Source organism: Nelumbo nucifera, chromosome 3 (assembly GCF_055504915.1).
Source record: "Nelumbo nucifera cultivar China Antique chromosome 3, China Antique-T2T, whole genome shotgun sequence".
Classification (NCBI taxonomy): domain Eukaryota; kingdom Viridiplantae; phylum Streptophyta; class Magnoliopsida; order Proteales; family Nelumbonaceae; genus Nelumbo; species Nelumbo nucifera.
The window spans coordinates 4,693,447-4,712,328 of NC_142651.1; the positions used below are offsets into that span (position 1 = coordinate 4,693,447).

At 37.8% G+C, this 18,882-nt stretch overlaps 2 protein-coding genes across 5 annotated transcripts; both read right to left on the reverse strand.

The window, feature by feature from the left end:
• Positions 1-1,085: 1,085 nt before the first annotated feature.
• Positions 1,086-3,214, reverse strand: LOC104592910 (F-box/kelch-repeat protein At3g27150-like). Of its 2 annotated transcripts, none has more exons than XM_010252454.2 (2): positions 2,816-3,214; positions 1,086-2,629 (listed from the first exon to the last, which is right to left on the reverse strand). In XM_010252454.2, exon 2 carries the CDS (start codon positions 2,602-2,604, stop codon positions 1,309-1,311), a length of 1,296 nt encoding a protein of 431 aa, XP_010250756.1. In that variant the 5' UTR covers positions 2,605-2,629; positions 2,816-3,214; the 3' UTR covers positions 1,086-1,308. The 2 variants fall into 2 exon arrangements, with proteins under 2 accessions (XP_010250756.1, XP_010250755.1); XM_010252453.2 differs by having other exon boundaries at positions 1,086-2,634; positions 2,816-3,204.
• Positions 3,215-7,419: 4,205 nt separating this feature from the next.
• On the reverse strand, positions 7,420-17,266 carry LOC104592911 (UPF0235 protein At5g63440). 3 transcript variants are annotated; one of them, XM_010252455.3, is made up of 7 exons: positions 16,799-17,266; positions 16,040-16,154; positions 15,010-15,163; positions 13,335-13,431; positions 9,141-9,229; positions 8,961-9,029; positions 7,420-7,749 (listed from the first exon to the last, which is right to left on the reverse strand). In XM_010252455.3, the coding sequence occupies exons 1-7, from the start codon at positions 16,911-16,913 to the stop codon at positions 7,690-7,692; spliced, it is 699 nt and encodes a 232-aa protein (XP_010250757.1). In that variant the 5' UTR covers positions 16,914-17,266; the 3' UTR covers positions 7,420-7,689. The 3 variants fall into 3 exon arrangements, with proteins under 3 accessions (XP_010250757.1, XP_010250758.1, XP_088757712.1); XM_010252456.3 differs by having other exon boundaries at positions 16,040-16,146; positions 16,799-17,238; XM_088901586.1 differs by lacking the exon at positions 7,420-7,749 and adding an exon at positions 7,862-8,068 and having other exon boundaries at positions 16,799-17,238.
• Positions 17,267-18,882: the final 1,616 nt, after the last annotated feature.

The window sequence follows — 18,882 nt, forward strand, 5'->3', positions numbered from 1 at the left end:
GGAAGTAGCAAATAGGGAAATTAAAGGATCACCATGAATGCATTTTCCATATCACATTTAGGGTTGTATCCAATTGTCCGTTTCCAACATTAGGTAATGGGCTAATATTGAATCTATCACGAAATTTGGTCTGAGCTTTGTATTTTAGTCAAAGTCACAAGTTAAAAGTTATTTTCAATTCGTTTTGTTCATAATATATAATAACAATTCATTCTTAATTAGTTCATTTTATTAGTTATATATAATATTTTAAGCATTTTTAGTATATTGATGCTATTCAATATCTGATTTGCAATCAGAATCAGATATAAATCTGACGGGTGAAATTTCATTTGAATCGAGATATTAACAAATTTATCAAATTTGGATCTTCGTGTATCTGATTCGAAATTATCCCCATGAAAAAGCCAGTGTAAAACTGCGTTTGTTTGTAGTGTAAATACCAGACAAGTATTATTTATACTACAGTCCAGTTCTACAACAGTTTGGATGAAATTGTAATTAAATATCAAAAATCGATGTAAAATTTCACACATATCAAGTTTTACATCGATAATCAGTGTGAATGTAAATTTGATAACAATGATGTAAAAGTTTATAATACCAATTCACATTTAACACTTTTAAACCAATCGGTGTATAACTCCAGTAGAAGTACATTTACACCGCTTTCAAACGCAGACTAAGGAGGCTCCAATCCTTCATTAGTTCCTTACCCCTGACAAGGAGAAACTGATCAATTTCCCTCCCATCCTACAGATTCACCCCAATTCCTCCTCGCCAGTTATGCTCCCATGATTCAGAAGTCGCAGAAAGTTTGAAGATGGAACATAATAATAAGAGGTACCATCCATTCATGACTGCGATGCAGACATCAACCATGTAATAAACCACCGAAGCTAAGAGGGATAACTAGCTCAACCTACACATTACTTGACACCTCAAGAAAGAAACAGGTTGTTCTACAACTGTAACTAGAGTCATGTAAGTTGCAAGTTTTGCGTCACAGTGCTTCATGGTTATAGGAAAAATATTGAATCAAGAGATTCCCCTTATACCAAGAATCACAAAGCAACATAAACTGATAATCAGCAGCTGTTTCAAAAGCATTGCTTCAATTCAGAGAATCATCAAGACTTACAGGAATAGAGAAAAAAATACCTCACAACACACAAAAGTATATATTCTATTTAAAACAAAACAAAACAAAACAAATCCAAGCTTTCACTGTTTTGAATCCAACAGCCTCCTGAGGAGTTTGGCTTTTATTATTGATGATGAATCGAGGAACTCCTCAAGATTAAAAATTCAAGCCACCATAACAGAACAATTTAAAACGAAGTGGCTCATTCGCTTTCCACCAGTGCTGAGACACCTCCACTCCAAATCCATGGCATTGGGATCAGGAGAGCAAATAAATATGGTCATCCCATGGCCTGCGTAGGATGTTGCAGACCCACCAATCACAAGCAGCTCATCACCCAGTGATTTGAAAGCTATACCCCATCCCCTGCTCTGATCGGCTCTCACAGGAACCATCCCCAAATCCTTCCACGAGTTGCTCTTCTTCAAGTACAGCTTCAGATGGTTTGATGAAGCTTCGAGCGAGTAGAGTTCGTTGTTCACAACGGCAACAAGGGGTGGAGATCGCGATGTCGAAACAGGGGCATCCTTCAACATGTCTGGAACTAGCTCCCATGCGTTCCTATCTGCATCATAGAACTCACCACAGGTTAGATCAATTCCTCTTTCGTTTTGCCCTCCGATCACGTAGAACTTGTTGTCCATGTAACACCCTGAACACATCTTCCTCCGTTGATGCATCCTCGGAAGCGGAACCCATGATTCATTCTCAGGGTCGTATTTCTCAGCAGAATTTAATATCTCCATACGATTCCCCATCCCAATCCCTCCGGCTACATACGCAACGTTTCCGCAGCTGGCAGATGCAAATAGGCATCTTGGGCTAATCATGGAAGGACCCCTGAACCATCTGTTCATTATCAAATCATACCTCCAAATGGCTACACCTTGAATTTCTTTGCCTGAAACAAGCAGGTGGGTTCCCGCGCAAAGTGACTCCTTGTCCCCAGCGGCAAAACACGGGTCTGACGGCAACGCCGGAAGCTTCCTACAAGATGTGAATTTCCGGTCGAATGCCCACCAGCACAACTCCCCGCCTGCCAACATGAAAACTGAGGGCTCCTTAATCCCAATCTCTCTCCTAATCTTGTAGAGATCACCGCTACTAAGTAAAGTTGAGTAGCGTTTGTTTACAAAGCAAAACTTCCAATATTCCGATCTCGGAACCCTAGCCAAGATTAGAAGCGCCAACTCATCACTGAGCGAAGGAACATAAGAATAATCTGCATCCTGAGGTTCTACATCTGATGAACCAACAACATCCCCGACTTCGTTGAGAGAAAATCCATCCCAGCTCTCATCGAAGCTCTGGAGGCTCTCAGAAACCCTAGTTTTCTTGGACGGCGAATTTCGACTGCTTACCCACGAACCATTGCCGGTACCCTCGTCGACAGCACCCTTCTTACTTCTCGGATTATTCTCACGTCTATGAGAACGTTCTTCTTCCTCCCCCTTCGACATTGATAACAACTTCTAAATCTAAAAACTTTTCTATTTGCAACAAACAAGAATTCAATTCACAACGAATCCCTAATCACCAAATGTAGAATAAAAAAAAGGAGAGGGAAAATCTTTTTTCTTTGTCATGGGTGGATCAAGAAATGTAAATCCAAAACAAAACCAACAACGAAAGCCAAAATGGGTATCCTTTTAAGGTGAGGAAGAAACGTACCAGAAAAGCCATGGCCGCCGCTTACAGTAAGGAGCAACGAAATCGAAATGAGCCGTTGGGATTTCCTAGGAATATGGTTTTCTGTGGATGGACCAAAAACCTTAGAGTTGGGTATAAACGAGGAACTAGACGAGACAGCAAGAGAGGGGGAGGAGGAAGAAGAGGAGAAAGGGCGAAGGACATTAAGGCACAGAGATCAGAGTGGTGGTGGAAGGGATCGTTCCGCATTCTCTCTGGATTTATGCTTAATTTACTCTGCTTGTTGAGATTAAAATACGTTGAAATTATGAGAGACGACATCGTCGATTTTGGAAAAGGTGAGAAAGATAGAGAAAGAGAAGAGGCGATGAGAGAGAGTGAGAGAGTGAGAGAGAGAGAGATGCACTACCATTGCGTCTCTCTCTGTTCGTTCTGCATATATTTAAAAATTATTCATTTAGAATTATCAATAATTTATTTATTATTTTTTTATTAGGGAAAGCAAATACCAAAAGCTGAACCGAAGAGAAGAGGGAGTAATTTTTCGTTAAAATTTTCAACTAATTAATTATTACTTTTCCAAAGTAATGAATGATAATGGAGAAGCTCAGTTCTTTTGTCGCTTCCTTTTTTTTTAGTTTTTTAAAGTAATCTTAATAATTTAAAAATATACCTACAAATAAAAAAATAATTGAAAATTTCACACACAGAGAGAAAGAGAGGATTGTTGAGGTGTTAATCAAATATAAACAAGCCAATTGTAACATTCAAATAAAAATCTTACAACTGGCCTAAGATACACAGTATTGATTTAGTGAATCTTTGTAAAAGTTTATACGAGGTTTCACATTCCCCTGCCCGGGGCAGATGCCAACCATCATTCAGCTGAGATGAGGTGGGACCATTCAGTTGGTGAATCATCGTAAAGTGGCTATGGCTATTTTGTTCCATGGGCGCTTGATGGAAAAACGCCACCCCAGGTGTTGGCGTTTGTTGTAAATGAAACCATTGTTTGATTTAAGGTTATCAAATAAATACTAAAAATCAAATTATTTATGTGTACGAAATATTGGGAAACTTTAAATTCTTATTTTTACACTTGGGCATTTAAGGAAATGAAATGCTTATGTGGTGTATTTTAAGGTGAAGTGGAAAGTAACGTTATAGGATGCTACATTGTTACTAATAAGTTGTTTATCCACCTTTAGGACGGTAACTGATTTTCTCGGGTATGTTTAGCTTTTGTAGGTTCTAATATAGTGACAAACGTTTATATTTCTACCTATTGACCAATTTACCCCTGCACTAACTATCATCAGATGAATGGGGGGCTTTAGAGATTCAACGCTTTACATTAAATCGTTAAAATGTATACTAATTCAACGGATAGGTTTAGTAGTTAAGTATTGATAGTTTGGGTTTATAATCATTAGCATCCTCTTCACCACTTGAATGGACTGGGTTGGTGATTTCGTCACAGAGAAAACTTTGGCTGTGCCTCTTGCGTTATTATGGATGTGGGTAAAAGAGTAAATTGCACCTAATATTTTTTAATTAGAATGACAAATAGGGGGCTGAACGGGGTAACATGTCATAGTAGGGAAGCCCTCCTAATGACCTAGGCTGTTATTTTCATCCAGCCAAAGTTTTTCCCTTATCCCAACTTTCAACTTTATGCTCGATTGGGTGGGTTGGAGTTTCTTAAAATTGGGTTGGGCAGTAATCGGGTTTAACCCAACCCGATTTGTCTGTATGTCCATGTCAAGTGGATCAGTTTTTTATTCACACGGAAAGAGAAGATAGATTAGAATAGATGCCTGATAGTGAGTAATGAGTCTATTGACCACTTGCAATGTTGTATACATGTACGTAACCTCACGCCTTTTGTACTCAAAAGAGCATCGTTTGATTGGACGGTTAGATCTGATTCTCGTAAAAAGCAGGCAGAGTTCATGATAAACTGCCAATCGGGTTCAGATTGGGCCGTGGTTCTTTTAGATTGATTTCAGGTTGAGTCGAGTTTCAGGTTGGTCGGAAAATTCTGGACTCTAATCTTAAATGTTTGGGTTAGGGTTGACCGTAGGTCAATTCGGATCAATCTTTAAAAAAAATGAAATTTTAAAAAAAATATGAGAAAACATGAAAATGTCAAAATTAAACGAAATAACATCAAAATTCAAAACTTCAAAAAAACTTGAAAATTCAAAATTAAAAGAATAAAAAATAAAAACTAAAGACTAAATAGTAGAGATTAAATGGTGAAATTTTTTTAATAATATACAAATAATTCTAATTAAACCTGACAATCAGATCATCAGAATTGACCCTGATTCAAACTGACCCAATCCAAAAAAATCAGATTGAATCAGGTCATTCTGTAAATATGAAACCTAACCCTATTCGGATTGATTCGAATCAGATAGATCAACTTTTTGCCAGGTCTATTATGATCGATCCAACATGGTCGAAGACTTGGGTTGGGGAATAGCCACCATATATATAACCTATTAAGAATGAAAAGTAAGGAATGAGAAGCAAAGCTGTAACTCCCATATAATATATTAATTAAAATTGATTGCTGCTGACTACAGTCATACATCAATGAATGAGAGAGAGAGTATGTTGCCATCTCCCGGGCTTATTATAACAGAATAGTCCAAGCACACTATAGCATCTGTCCTTATCAAATCATGCCAACCCAGATCATCTCTCAAGGTTGTTCATTAATTTAATCGCCACTAATTGCAGAGAAAATGCCACGCCCCAACCCTAGATGGTGGAAAATCTATTGGATAAGCCTTTAGGCCTTTAGCTTTCCTGAATTTTCTTTATTAAAATTTAAACCCCTTTTTCTAATTAAATCAAAGGGTGCTCACACAGTACAAATACATGGTTGTCTCTCCACTGATTGATTAGTGGGGTGGATTTGCCCTTTTTAATACTTTGCTTTCCTCCCAAATTTTTATATAAAAAATAAAAAATAACCCTCAAACGTCATTGTCATAATCCTTTCTTATATTCCTTTGTTGAATCATCCAATAACAAGCCTAATATTTAATTAAACCACCCCGAAATGCTATACAAAGTGTAGGTGGGATCAGTCTTTTTAAGTCCCTTTTCTAGGGTTTCCCCAAACTTTGAACTTGGAAAAGTTGAAACTCCACTTATCGTTTTGCTATGACCACCCCCAAATGTTTTTCACGGGGGGCATTAGCATTATTGAGTTCCTCGTGCAATGAAAGTAACTAAAAGACCATTGGAGGAGTTGCAATCGCGAACAGGTGGAGTGCATATGTCATCTCTTTGTCTGCTTAATAAACCCTAATCGCCCATTATGATTGATATAATAATAACACAGACCCACGCTTCGGTTAGGGTCTGGGTTTTTCATTTGTTTCATCTTTTCCAATGGGCTTAGAGTTAGAGCTCTTTGGGGGCCATACGTCTCTCAAATTCTTTTTTCTTCATTATTATATCATCTTAATTTAGTATATCCAACAGTTTCTTCTTTCTTTCTTTTTTTCCTTTTTCCATATCTATTACTAGTCCTAATGAGCTATAGAGAATCATGCATATTAGGCTGGGCTACCTATTATCATGAATGAATACACCAGTGTTCACTGCAGGCCCCGTCCATACTGAGCACGAGCGAGTTCACTTCGGTTTTTAAAACCTTGCTATCTGCATCCTCTCCTTTCCGTGCACACCTATACAAACAAAGTTGGGCCGATTGATGACCTTCGTTGGAGAAGAGATCAATGGAACTGATCACGTATGCGTGACAAGTAACAACACAAAGTTTCAATTATTTTGTATTATTTCGTAGGCAGTGATATTTTGTCCTTCTAAAACTTAGAAATACAAAATAGCAACGTACATATTTGCATTTGTACTCTTCCCAAACTAAGCCAAAGGAACCATGAATAAGACTGAAAATATTTACCAAAAAAGACTGAAAATGAATATGATTTAATCCGATTAAATTTGAATATAGTTAGTATTTATATTTAATTTATGTTAATTTTACATAAACTTGTAATATTTTAATCAAATTGAATTTAAATCAGATATCCAGATATATAAATGAATCAGACGGTCAGATGGAATTCAGATATCTCAGATGTTTATCTGATTGATTCAGATTACCCCTATCAGCCCTACCGATCAAGAAAAGGGGCGTCCAGGCTGATGCATTATGTGCAATGCCATTTCATAAGACCGACCGCACAAGCACAATGTCCGAATGGATTCAAGTGACGATGAATTGATGATGCTCTAGCATTTGCCACACCCACACTGAACGTTTGGGTCTCGTCGGATTCTCTCAATAGGAATTCAACATTTATTTGCCCATTTGATCAGAATCCACTCCTACAAATTTTGCAATATGTCTGGCCTCCATGTGCTTTCCGACTGGGTTTAGATTTAGATTTATTAAGCTGTGGCCGTGGCCTGAAGCTGTGGGGACGATCTCACAGTGCAATGGCAACAGTGATGCATGTGCTACCCATGCAGCTCAGTAGGCCCTACTTCCATTTCTTTTCCCTTTTTTTTGTGTTCTGATTGTTTTGTTGTCATGCTGTGAGCTTGTACTTGGATAGTGAGCTCTTCTCTAAACTCTCAAGTGCCCAAAACCCATTTGATGATCTTATGATTTCATTGCAAAAAGAAAACTGTCATCCCTTGGGTACAACAGTTGAAGTCACCGGACAACTCGGATCAACAGTAACATAGTTGATTGTTTCATAGAACAAATCCAAACATAAGAAATAGCAATTGTTTCTCGAGGGAATCAACTCTTAGAGAACAGAATATCCAGGCACAAGCATGTAATAAAAAGCTTGGGACCTGCATTACGTGCTGCCAAAATCCGTCCATCTAGCTGCACTTTACCTTCAAGGTTGGACGGCCTCCAGAAGCTTCTCATAGACCTCTCTGGCGGACAAATCTTCAACCTGAAGAAACATTCAACATCTTGGTAAAGAAATCCACTTGAACAACAATAAAAGCAGGAATGAAAAATTTAGAGGAAAATAGTTCGCTTTCCTCCATTTGGATTCAAAAAACAAAATGGGCTCACCTTCAGCCTAACATTGAAAAAGATTGGAGGGGTTCAAATAAATGAGCATTATCTACTATAAGAGCCTAATAGGGCTGTAAGTTGGGTTACCTAACTTGAAGAAATATCAACTCAATTGGGCTTGGGTTAGGGAAATTTTAACAAACCCCAACCCAACCTGATCCAAGTTGCCCTACCGAGTCCAACCATGGTACCTAAAAAAAGTGAACCAGTCAACTGGAATCATCAATTGATAACCAATCAACTGATATCATTCAAATTCACCTGGGTTTCTGATTGGTTAAAAACTTTTCAGTTGGCATACCTTTCCAGTACCATAAAAATTGCCCTACTAAAAACATTGAAACAATCCTCATTTCTTTGTCTTCTTTTGTCCCTCCTCTTATGCGGGTAAGAAAGTAAGCTATTGTTTAAAAAAACAAGACCCCAGGTTCAGTTATTATGTGCCTGTTTGGGAGGGCTTTCACATTGCTGCTTTTGGCTTTGTAAGGTGGGAAGCCTATAACCAATGCTTGGCGAGAAATCTGGAAAGCTCAACTTGATTATTTTTCAGCCACTTGCATGGTTTTCCATCGAAGCTTCTTTTAGTGGGTTCTTCAAAGCAACTCAACCAAAATTTAAACCCTCCCAAACAGGGCTTACATATATTAAATTATGAAAAATGCTTCCCATCAATCACTGATGGATTAGTACCAAAGCCCTTTGCATGTGCCCCACTCAACTTATATAGTGTTAATTAAAAATCAAGTTCAAAAGTTTGCAAAAAACAATAAACTTTCCTCGCATTAAAGCTTTAAACCTGGATATAGTGACAAAGGGTTGGCATAATGCCATGTAAATGCCAATCACTGAATATAAAAAATGACCTCATCTTTTTATCAATAAAATAATGACCTCATTTCAATTTACAAAATGCACCTCTTTGTATCCTGCAGGTTGGATTCACTAACAGGGCTACTACATGGACTTTGATATTATTTCTAATTTCATATAGTGCTTGAGCATATCAAGCTAAAAGAGAATCACATATTGCACCTCTTAGCTTTTACATCCAAAATTAACAACTATCATGATTAGCAAACTCACCACTAGGAGCTTTGATTTATTATTCCACCCTCTCTGAAGAGTCATCTGGCTGAGCCTTAGACCCAATACCTGCTCCAAGAAAAATAATAACCTTGTAAGCTTTACCTTTATGCTTTTTCATAACCATCTTGGTAGAGCATTGGATAGTCCATCTAGCCTAATAAAAGATGTGAAACACACTTTGCCCATAAATTCCAACAGCTCATTATTTGCTTCCCCCCGAGCAGCAGGTGCGGCCACAGTAACTCGAACATCATCTGCATTTACTCCTGATACAAATGGATTGTACAGATAAAGGTGCACTCAGTTGCATGTTTTGAAAATTTATGGATTAAAAGCAACTTTAAAATCTCAGAAGAAAGTTTCCAAATTAATGTGATTCCCATACTATGACATCAAATAAAATCATCATTTCCCCCACTCCTTTTTTATATATATGTGAGCAAGGAAGGCAGCAGCTCTACTTGGACAAACAACAACAGACGAGGCAATGTAATAATATGATCGTACTTTTTTTATAAATACGATGATACCTGTTTTTCTCCTACTCAAAAATAAATAAATTAGCATATGAATAAGAGTAACTATCTAAATAGAGAGATCTATAGAACAAATTCCTTAATCATATCAAATCGTTTGCATCATCTCATCAAAGATTCCAGGAATAATTGTCGAATTCTTATCTTTGATGAGGAAAGGATATTGAAAAAAAAAATTGAATTGATGTGAAGGCATTCACAAATAACCCCAGCAGAAATTGAAAGCGGAGAGAATCCACAAACCATGCAGTTCTGATGACAGATTAAAGATTCCATGACAGGGTAAGGGACCTCAGAGTCTCAGACATTGACTGGTAATGCGATTGTAATGATGAGATGCCATTCACTTTTTAGACAAGCATCAAAGTCTCCCATCCCCAGGAATTCATTTGTGTGGCAGCTAGTGGAAACCATAAACACTAGAGGTCTACAGGAATTTACTGGTCTAACCCATCTAAACCACCTAAATTTCAGTCTATTTCTGTGTTCAGCAGGACTTCCAAACAACATCATGATGTCAGCAAGGCTCATGGCTGTCAAAAAAGAAAAGAAAAAAGTAATAGCATGCAAGATCACCAGCCAGGACAAGTAAAACAAGGCTCAAGAGCAAAAACTTCCACAGTGGATTGAAAAGATGCAAAAGTTGTATGTTAATAGGAACTCTGTTCTCTGTTGACTTTATCATTTCATTTTGACAAAAAGCAACAACAATGGATGTGAAAACATGTACAGCAAACAACATTCCACAAATATTTCAAATATGACCTTTTTCCTGATCAGTTGGAATACAGCTATGTGAGACATGTGAGTTGAGATCACTGGAAAATTTGCTAGGTACGTGTTTAAACTGCAGATTGGTGGCTCCACTTAGTCTAGAATCATCATAATACCCAAAGACATCATTCCTTTTGTCCCCATTAGTAGCCATATAAGAACAATAGCATGTACTTGTGTTTGTGCTTCTACAGCTCCTGTAATCATGTTGGAAGCAGTAGACAACACTAATTGCAATAAGTTAGCTTTATATACCCAGTGCCAAGCCTGGAAAAGAAGAAAAGCATCACATGTCAAGGTGGTGCCTATGCCCACCATAACACATTTGCAAATTCAATTAATGATCCTGATTACTTGTTTCAAGATACTTCCAGGTGTTAGACAGTTTTTGTATGTCCTTAGCTTCAATCAGAATGATGTACATTATGAGTTTATTGTAAATGAATAAAGTACATATTTGATTCATGTTCCTGTGGTGTGTTTCTGTGCAATACCCTTAAACTGGACACTTAATGAAACTCGTGTTAGTTTAGAATGTTCACAGCCAGTGGGTCGGTCTAGGGAGACCTATCATGATAAGGCTGACACTGATGTGCCACCAAGTCGGTTGGGGTGGCCTGTCTCAACCGCCAGGGTGAGACCCAAGGCACATGCAGTGTAGGATTGATTGAATCTTTGAACCGGACCAAATTTCCAGTATTGCCCTGGACTTTGGAGATTGATGGGCAAAAGTGGAAAGTTACACCTGACTCCTAGACTCGATTATGATACTGCACTGAGTGTCGGATTGGGCTGTCTTTGATATGCCAATCAATGAGATCCTTAGCGGGGGTCAAAACCTGGGTATGTTGGGACAGTCTGAGAATTCATCTGAGTGGGTGATCATAGTGACAGGATCAGCCCCTTTGTCGGACAAAGGTAATGATCGGGGATGCACTCTCTCTGATGGAAACCAAGACTGTTGACAGACGATTTCAATCGTTGATATTTGTTTTGCAAAATATATTTTATATGAGATATAAAAGTATATATACTACGGTTTCTAAAATGTTTGCAAAATGTTTTAATTCTCGGGATCCATATAAGTAGAGAGTGCAACACTATTCCTTGCAGCCGAGGGAGAGGTCCTTTCTTGTCGGGCAGTGTTTGATCATTATGGGCTGAGAGATTAAGTGTAAGACCATTGAGGGTAATACCTGATGGGCTAATCTTGCATCTGCCCACAGTCCCTGGGTGTTACAAGGTGGCTTGGCCTAGGGACCACTTAGGGTAAGTGTTGAGCCCATAGAGCCCATGTGATGGGTTTCAGGGGGTGCACTGTCCATAACAGTGTATTCGGCCAGACCTTGTAACAAAGGTTGGGCTGAACCCATGTGACTGATGTGTAGATCAATGTTTGGGTCCAACACCATACAAGGAAGCCCAACTGAGCAGCAATTTGGAAGGCTAAGTGAGCACATAACCTTAATGAGCTAAAGCCCATTTCGAACTAGATTGATTTGATCAGTTATATAAGGGGCGAATTCTGGGATTGGATTAGCATATAGGATAGAATCTTAACCCTATCCACTCAGAGAATCCAAATCTGAATGTGATTCAGATCTGGAAACCTCTTAATAAGATTAGGAGAAAGGCTAATCTAATCTGCAGATAAGATAAAGGTTTTCCCTTATCACTTTAAAGGGAAGTTTGATCCAAATATGATTTGGATCAGCAACTCCTAATGGGATTAGGAGCTGATCCTTTTAAGGTTATAAAAGAAAGAAGGGGCGGCAGCCTTTAGAAGACAGATATTCACATCCTCTTCAAAGCTGAAATCACAGAAGGAAGAATTAAGCAACCCTGCGAAATTCTTTCTTGCCGCCTCCTTCCTGTTGGCGCCTCACCTGCTAGTTCAATCTCCAGTTCAGTGGGAGAAATCAAGATTCGATCTTGACATCAATTCCTTGTGAAGGGACTGATAGGAAGTTGTGCTCACGTGCCATCCTGCTATTTCTTGCGAAAGATTAGGTTCTTGGAGAGAACGCTGTTGATTTTGCTCCATCCTACACTGCGCCATCTTCAGTGGAAGCAGTCTTTGGATCCTTCCTTGGGCGTGAACACCTTCGTTGGGAGACATTATTTCTCCGTATCAGGTATAATCCTCTCCTACTGCTTTTGTTCAGATCTGGTTCAATTTATGGTTCAAGATTGATCCTTAAAAAATATGATTTTTCCAAAATAGGGAATGTGATTCCCAGTTGAGAGGAGATAAATTTTTGAAATTCGCCCGCCTTATTCCGCAAGATTTGGGCATCCATACGATGGATCTCTCATCCATTCACCAGGGCATTCTATAAAAGTGACATTTTGCAGTACTGCTTAGTTACTTGTCAAAAAACAAGGAAAACTCCAACCTTAAGACTTTCAAATAACATCCATGCTAAAATTGTTATAAATAACAACATACAGTAGTTCCCTGTTTCATCAAATCATGTTTGCTTGCAAATCCAAAAAAAAAGAGAGAGAAATAGTTCCATGGATCCAGGATTAAGAACCTATTAACAGATTAAAACTGAATCCAGAAGAGAAATTGGTCAATTCATTTTATGAATGTTGAATTTCTATGCCGGTCTGGGTGTTCTTAATGAAAAGTCAAAAACCAGTCCATTCATCTCAAAGCTCAAGTGACATCAAATGAGTTCTTGGGAAAGGTATCCATCCCAAAATATACATCACCGTGTTGCCTTTATCAGAAAGGACCGCCCCAAAATATGATTAAAGTCTAAGTCATTTTTATCAGTATGATATGATTACAACCTAAATTCATCGCTACTCATAAGAACTAGAGCATGGTAACAGTTCATAGAACATGAAAATGTTTATTTGGAAGCTGGCAGCTACATGCAAGGCCAAAAGAATAACTCATTAGGAGAATCAGTAATGGTCTTTCTGATATCAGTAGTTGGTGTTTCAGCGAAAAATGTAAAATCCATTTAAATTAATGCTAGAAAATCTAAAGGATGTTAGATTGCTTATAAATAGAATATAGAGAAAATGATTATGTTAAAAGTATAATTACTTGTAACAGCAGAACGTTGTGCTCGGTCCTCCACTTCTATTGCCACTTGAACAAGGCCACCTTCTAATTGTGATATGCACGGTGGAACAGGAGCATCCTACATTTGTTAAAAAGAGAAATCAACAGTAAAATCAACTTGGCATGGAGATATAGTTGTCCTAGCCTGTCAGCAGTTGCCCTCAAAAGCAAGATGAACTTTTTAAAAATAACTAAAATAAAGTGGCAAGTTGCATATAGAGAGGGGAGGTATTCAAGAGGTAAACATGTCGAAGAACCCAAACATAAAAGAAAAAGATGACAGCTCAATAAGATAACCCTGACACCAATAAAAGGAAAGGTTGCCCTAACTTGTCATTACCAAAAGACCTATTACTCAAAGCTGCTCTACAAAAAGAGACACCCAAACAAAACCAACTATAAATAAACCACAAGAAAAAACAATTTAGAAAGCTCCCTGAATGCCCTTCTTATTACCCACAATTCCACCATCCAATACCTACAAAGGGTGATCTCCCCCCTACAACCTCTTCCTCTCATATTTATCACCGTCCCTCTCCCAAGCTTCCTACTGCACCTCTCTTAACTTTAGACTCCTCCAATGCACAGGAATTCATCAAAGCAATTTTTCCATTCCCCACACTATGGAACTACTTGATTAGAACCCCTCCTATTCTCCCTGCTTCTCCAAATGTCTGGTTCCATCATGGTTCCAAACTCAAAGGTTGTAAACCTCTTTATTGAATCCACCACCGTCTAAGAACAATTTTGTCTAGTCTGCATCACGAAATTGGTTTGCATTAATCTCCCTCCCCCCACCTTTCCTTTTCTTCCTCTTTATCATCCTAAATGCTTCGCTAGCAAAATCTTCACCACCCAAAAAAAATAAGCCTAAATGGTGAAATTATTGGGTTGAGATTAGAAAAATCCCTTGACTGCATTCATGATGCAGAAAATAAAATCACAATCAAAGTTACAGCAATGGCAAAGGTGTGAGTTATTTGATATTAAGAAAGTTTAACAAGTTCTGCTACATAAGAATAAAGCAAGCATAAATTAATTCCAGGCAAAAAATTGCAACCAGTCAGATTTACAGATACTTGTTAATACACACTTCCTCCTGTTAATAGTATATGGAATATGGAACTGTTGAAAGGCATGAATAACAAGGAAGCTTATGTCTCTAATAATAACATAAATAATCACCTCTTGTTTTCATTGACCAACAGAATGAAACAAACAATTAATGTTTACTGCACAATCACCTTTTGTTTGAATAGTTGAAGCTTTATTGGGAGAATAAAAGAAAAGGAAAAAAAAAAACAGCTACCAAGAGAAAGACTCTCACTGCCTCAAGACTCAAAAGAGGCAAGCATAGCCACCTCTTGTTTGAAAGAGTGAGGGAAAAAAAAAACTAAAATAATCACTGACAAAACTCCAGAAACAAAACCATCCGGTCTGGAAAGCTCACTGGGTCACTGTTTTATTGGTTAACTGGAACATTAGATTGTTCAGCCAGTAAAGAACCATCAAATAACTAGGACCCAGAAAGCTCACCAACTCAGCAGTTAACCATCCAGTCTGGTCCAAGTCTGAGAACAATGCTTCAAACAAGAGAGTCACACATACAAAACATAAACAGCAGGGTAATTTTATATGAGATGAAATTTACTTATACCTGAGGATTGGTTTCAGCTGCAACTGAGCTAAGTGCACCATCAACAACATAAATAAAAGGAGCAATTTCCAAATCCTCTTCTGCTCGGTAACAAACAAAAAGTCCACAACCAATACAGTTCATACGGAACTGTTTTTCCAATTTTCCTTCGCCACTGGATAAGAAAGATACACAGTTTGTGCATAAGAGTTCCAAGGTAATTACAATTTAATTACTGTTTGAAACCATTATTACCAAAATGCAAATAATTGACAAGCTTGAAAGCTTGAACTTAGCTTGTTGACTAAATGGTCAACTACCCGGGAGAAAAAGGAAAAAAGAGTAAGTGACCACACAAACAGGAGATATCTTTTAGGATTAGGATAATAAAATATGGTATCACTAACGGAAGAAGAGTGCAAAACAGTAATGATGTTCCAGTTAGAGTAGCTGGATAAGGTAACTCCTTAAGAGATGAGTTGCTGGCACTCCTTCAGGGATTAAAACTAGCTTTTTTTCCTGAGGATGGGCAGGTTTTGTGGTTCAATGTGACAATCCTCTGGTGATTGATTAGGTGTTCTTGCCTGTGGATGAACCTCAAACTCTTAGGTTCCTTATAAGAGAAGCTAGAGCATTAGCTGCTTATTTGAGTGGCTAAGGCGGGCGAGTTCCGAGATCAGCTAATGCCCAAGCTTATGAGGATACCAGGCAGTCAAAGCCTGAGATTGCAATGATAAAGCTAATTCTACTGCAATTAACTTCTACAATTCTGTCTTTCTAGTCAGCTATATGTCTTTTGTTCTGTTTATATTTGTTCTAGACTTCTAGTTCCCTGTCGTTATCTCTTATAAGGGGTTTCTCTCCATTATAAATAAAATCACTTTTTTTTGGTAATAAACAAAATCACTTATGAACATTACTGATAAAAAAAATATGCTTCAGGAGGATATGCCAAGAAGCAACAAACATTTTGTATTCATAACAGTCATAACCACAGGTGCTTCAGGTAGGGAAAATTATTAAAAAAAAAAAGGTCGATCTTTAAAAGTACCGTTTTAGTAGAACTTTTCCTGCTTCACTGATATTCAGCCTTGCAAGGTGTTTCTTCTTGTCTAGAACAAATGCTTTGTCTGTTTTCCGTTTTGGCATTTTCTGCAACTGGGTATCTTAGAACCAATATATTTTAGTAAGAAGGGCTCCTTACACATCTGGGAAATGATACAGTAGTAGCAAATGCTGAACAATAACCACTTAGGGCATGAAACATAAATAACGAAACCTCTAAAAAGATAATGCAAATTATAAAATGGTGTTTTGCCCTTCAAAATAAAAAATGCGAAGGCCTCAAAATACTTGCAAACACATTAACTACACTATGCGTCCTATTATAGGGAAATCTGTAGATACCAAAGCAAAAGCATTCGCATAAAAAAAGGGGGAAATGAAAAAAAAAACAAGGAAATATGGATAACCGGACTAAAGAATTCGAGGACCACACTATGAGTCGTAAAGAGACGAACCCAGGAATTCTTCGTTAAACACTTATCATGAACAAACTGGAAACTCAGACTACATAGAAAATTATATGACATCCTAATGGACAGTCAAATTGGGAGGATAAGTGAAACAAAAGAGGGCAGTAAAACTTTCAAAACACCAACTCTATAGTATCAAAGGATGTAAATAAGTTTTTTTTTTCAGTGCAAACAGCGGTCTTCAGCTCCAATGGTATAATAATGAATTTACCAAAGGAAACCCTAAAACGCACATGCACATACAGTAAGAGAAATAGAGAGAAGATGCAGAGAACCTGTGATGAGAACATGAGAACCACAATGTTTGCAGTAGTAAACATATAGATCAGATTCGGGACCGTCCGGGGCTGCATCCTCGCTTGAATATGTATGAGTTGTTCTCTTCGGCATCTTCTTAGACCATAACCCCCCTTCACCGGTTCACGGAATCACAGTCGAGTCCTCTCAAAGCTCCAGCCAACCAACGTTACTTCAGTTTCATACGAGTCAACCGCTGCATATAGCAGAATCTCCCCCCTCTCCAAAGTCCAAACCCAGGACTAACCGTCGATAGTCCAATGGTAATAACGCGGTTGCTTCTCGTCTAAGATTACGAATGATGAGACACTCGAGTCGATAAATCCAGTACGCCCTGCCTCTGAGCACATCCCTCCGACTCCGAATTTGGAGGCGCGGGATCAAACCCCGCGTAGCGACAATTAGTTAGGGCTGTCAATACTCAATAGTCAATGGACACCGAAGGTTCGGTACGATATACAAATAAAATAGTTTACATATGAATATAAATTTATTATTAAATATATATATATATATATATATATATTATTAAAAATGAATATATTTTTTTATTTTTTTCATAATCCAATGTAGATTACGATGAACATATGGATCTAATCTGAATCAAACTCATGTGCATTCTGCTTTTGTGTGGATAAAAAGCTTGACATGTTATTTGGTCAATTCAGTTCGTCAATTGGACTGGATTTGGTCCAATCCGATTCAGTCCAATGTGAGTCCATTGTACATGGACCAGGTCCAATACAATCCAATGAATGTATTGGGTTAATTTGGACCTATCCAATTCAATGTCTGAACTGTCCAATCTGTTCAAATTTATTTTGATTTATATTGGTTTCAATCCAAACCCAGTACATTGATACATATACTTATCTTATAACAATGGGTCAGATATTAGCTTAAACCAACCCAATCCAATATAAATTTGTTATGGACGGACCAGATCCAATCCAATCTAATAAATATTTTGGACCAGATTGGTCCAATCCAATATGTCTTGTTAGTCCATCCAATCTGTCCAAAATTGATTTTGGACTGGACATGGTCCAATCCAAAACTAGTGGTCCATTGACACCCTTAAGGATAAACACTAAATTGATCGATTTGGTTACTTGCTTTTTTTTCAATTTAGTTTATGGATTTTCCTTGGCTTTCCATAAACAACCCAAACATTTTGGTGTCATTGAGAGGTTTTCATGTAGTGCTTTTAGCTTTGCAAGGTATGGGTGGGTTGGGTAAGGGCTGAATACTAATATACCCATATTGACCCCTCAACCCACTATGGTCCATCATCAATCATTGTTAAATAGTCATAACCCACTCTAATCCTTACTCACCCATATTGACCCACTTGACCCATCTGTATTGACCATTAATTACCCTCACCTATAAATACAAAAATGGGTCGGGATGGCTCGTATACCTAAAGCAATAATTTTTAAGAGGAACATCTTTCTCAAGGTTGTCATGTTGCAAACAAAATGGGTCGGGTTGACCCATATATCGAAATAACTAGTTTTTTGAGAGGAACATCTTTCAAGACAACCACATGTCGGAAATGAGTTGAGGCAACCCATATACTCATCAATTTTTTGAGAGAACAATCTCTCTCAAGGATGCCACGTGAAAGAACCGGGTAGAGTTGACACGTATACTAGGAAAAAAAAAACATTTTGAGAAAATCATCTCTCTTAAGACTCCATGTGACAAAAACGGGTTGGGTTGACCCATATATTAAGAGGGGGGGGAACATTTTTGAGAGAATCATCTCTCTCAAGACTACCACGTGATAAAAATGAGTTTGGTCAACCTGTATACCTGAAAATGCAAATATTGTAGATAAATGTAGAAAATGCAAAAAAAAAAAAGCATAAATTCAGAAAAAAGTACATAAAATACCACAAAATTACAAAAAATGCAGAAAAATACTATAACATTGCATAAATTTTGCAGATAATGCAAAAATACTATAAATTTGCAGGAAATGCATGAAAACACCAGAAAAATGCATAAATTATGCAAGAAAGCACAAAAAAATTGTAGAAAATGCAGACAAATACCA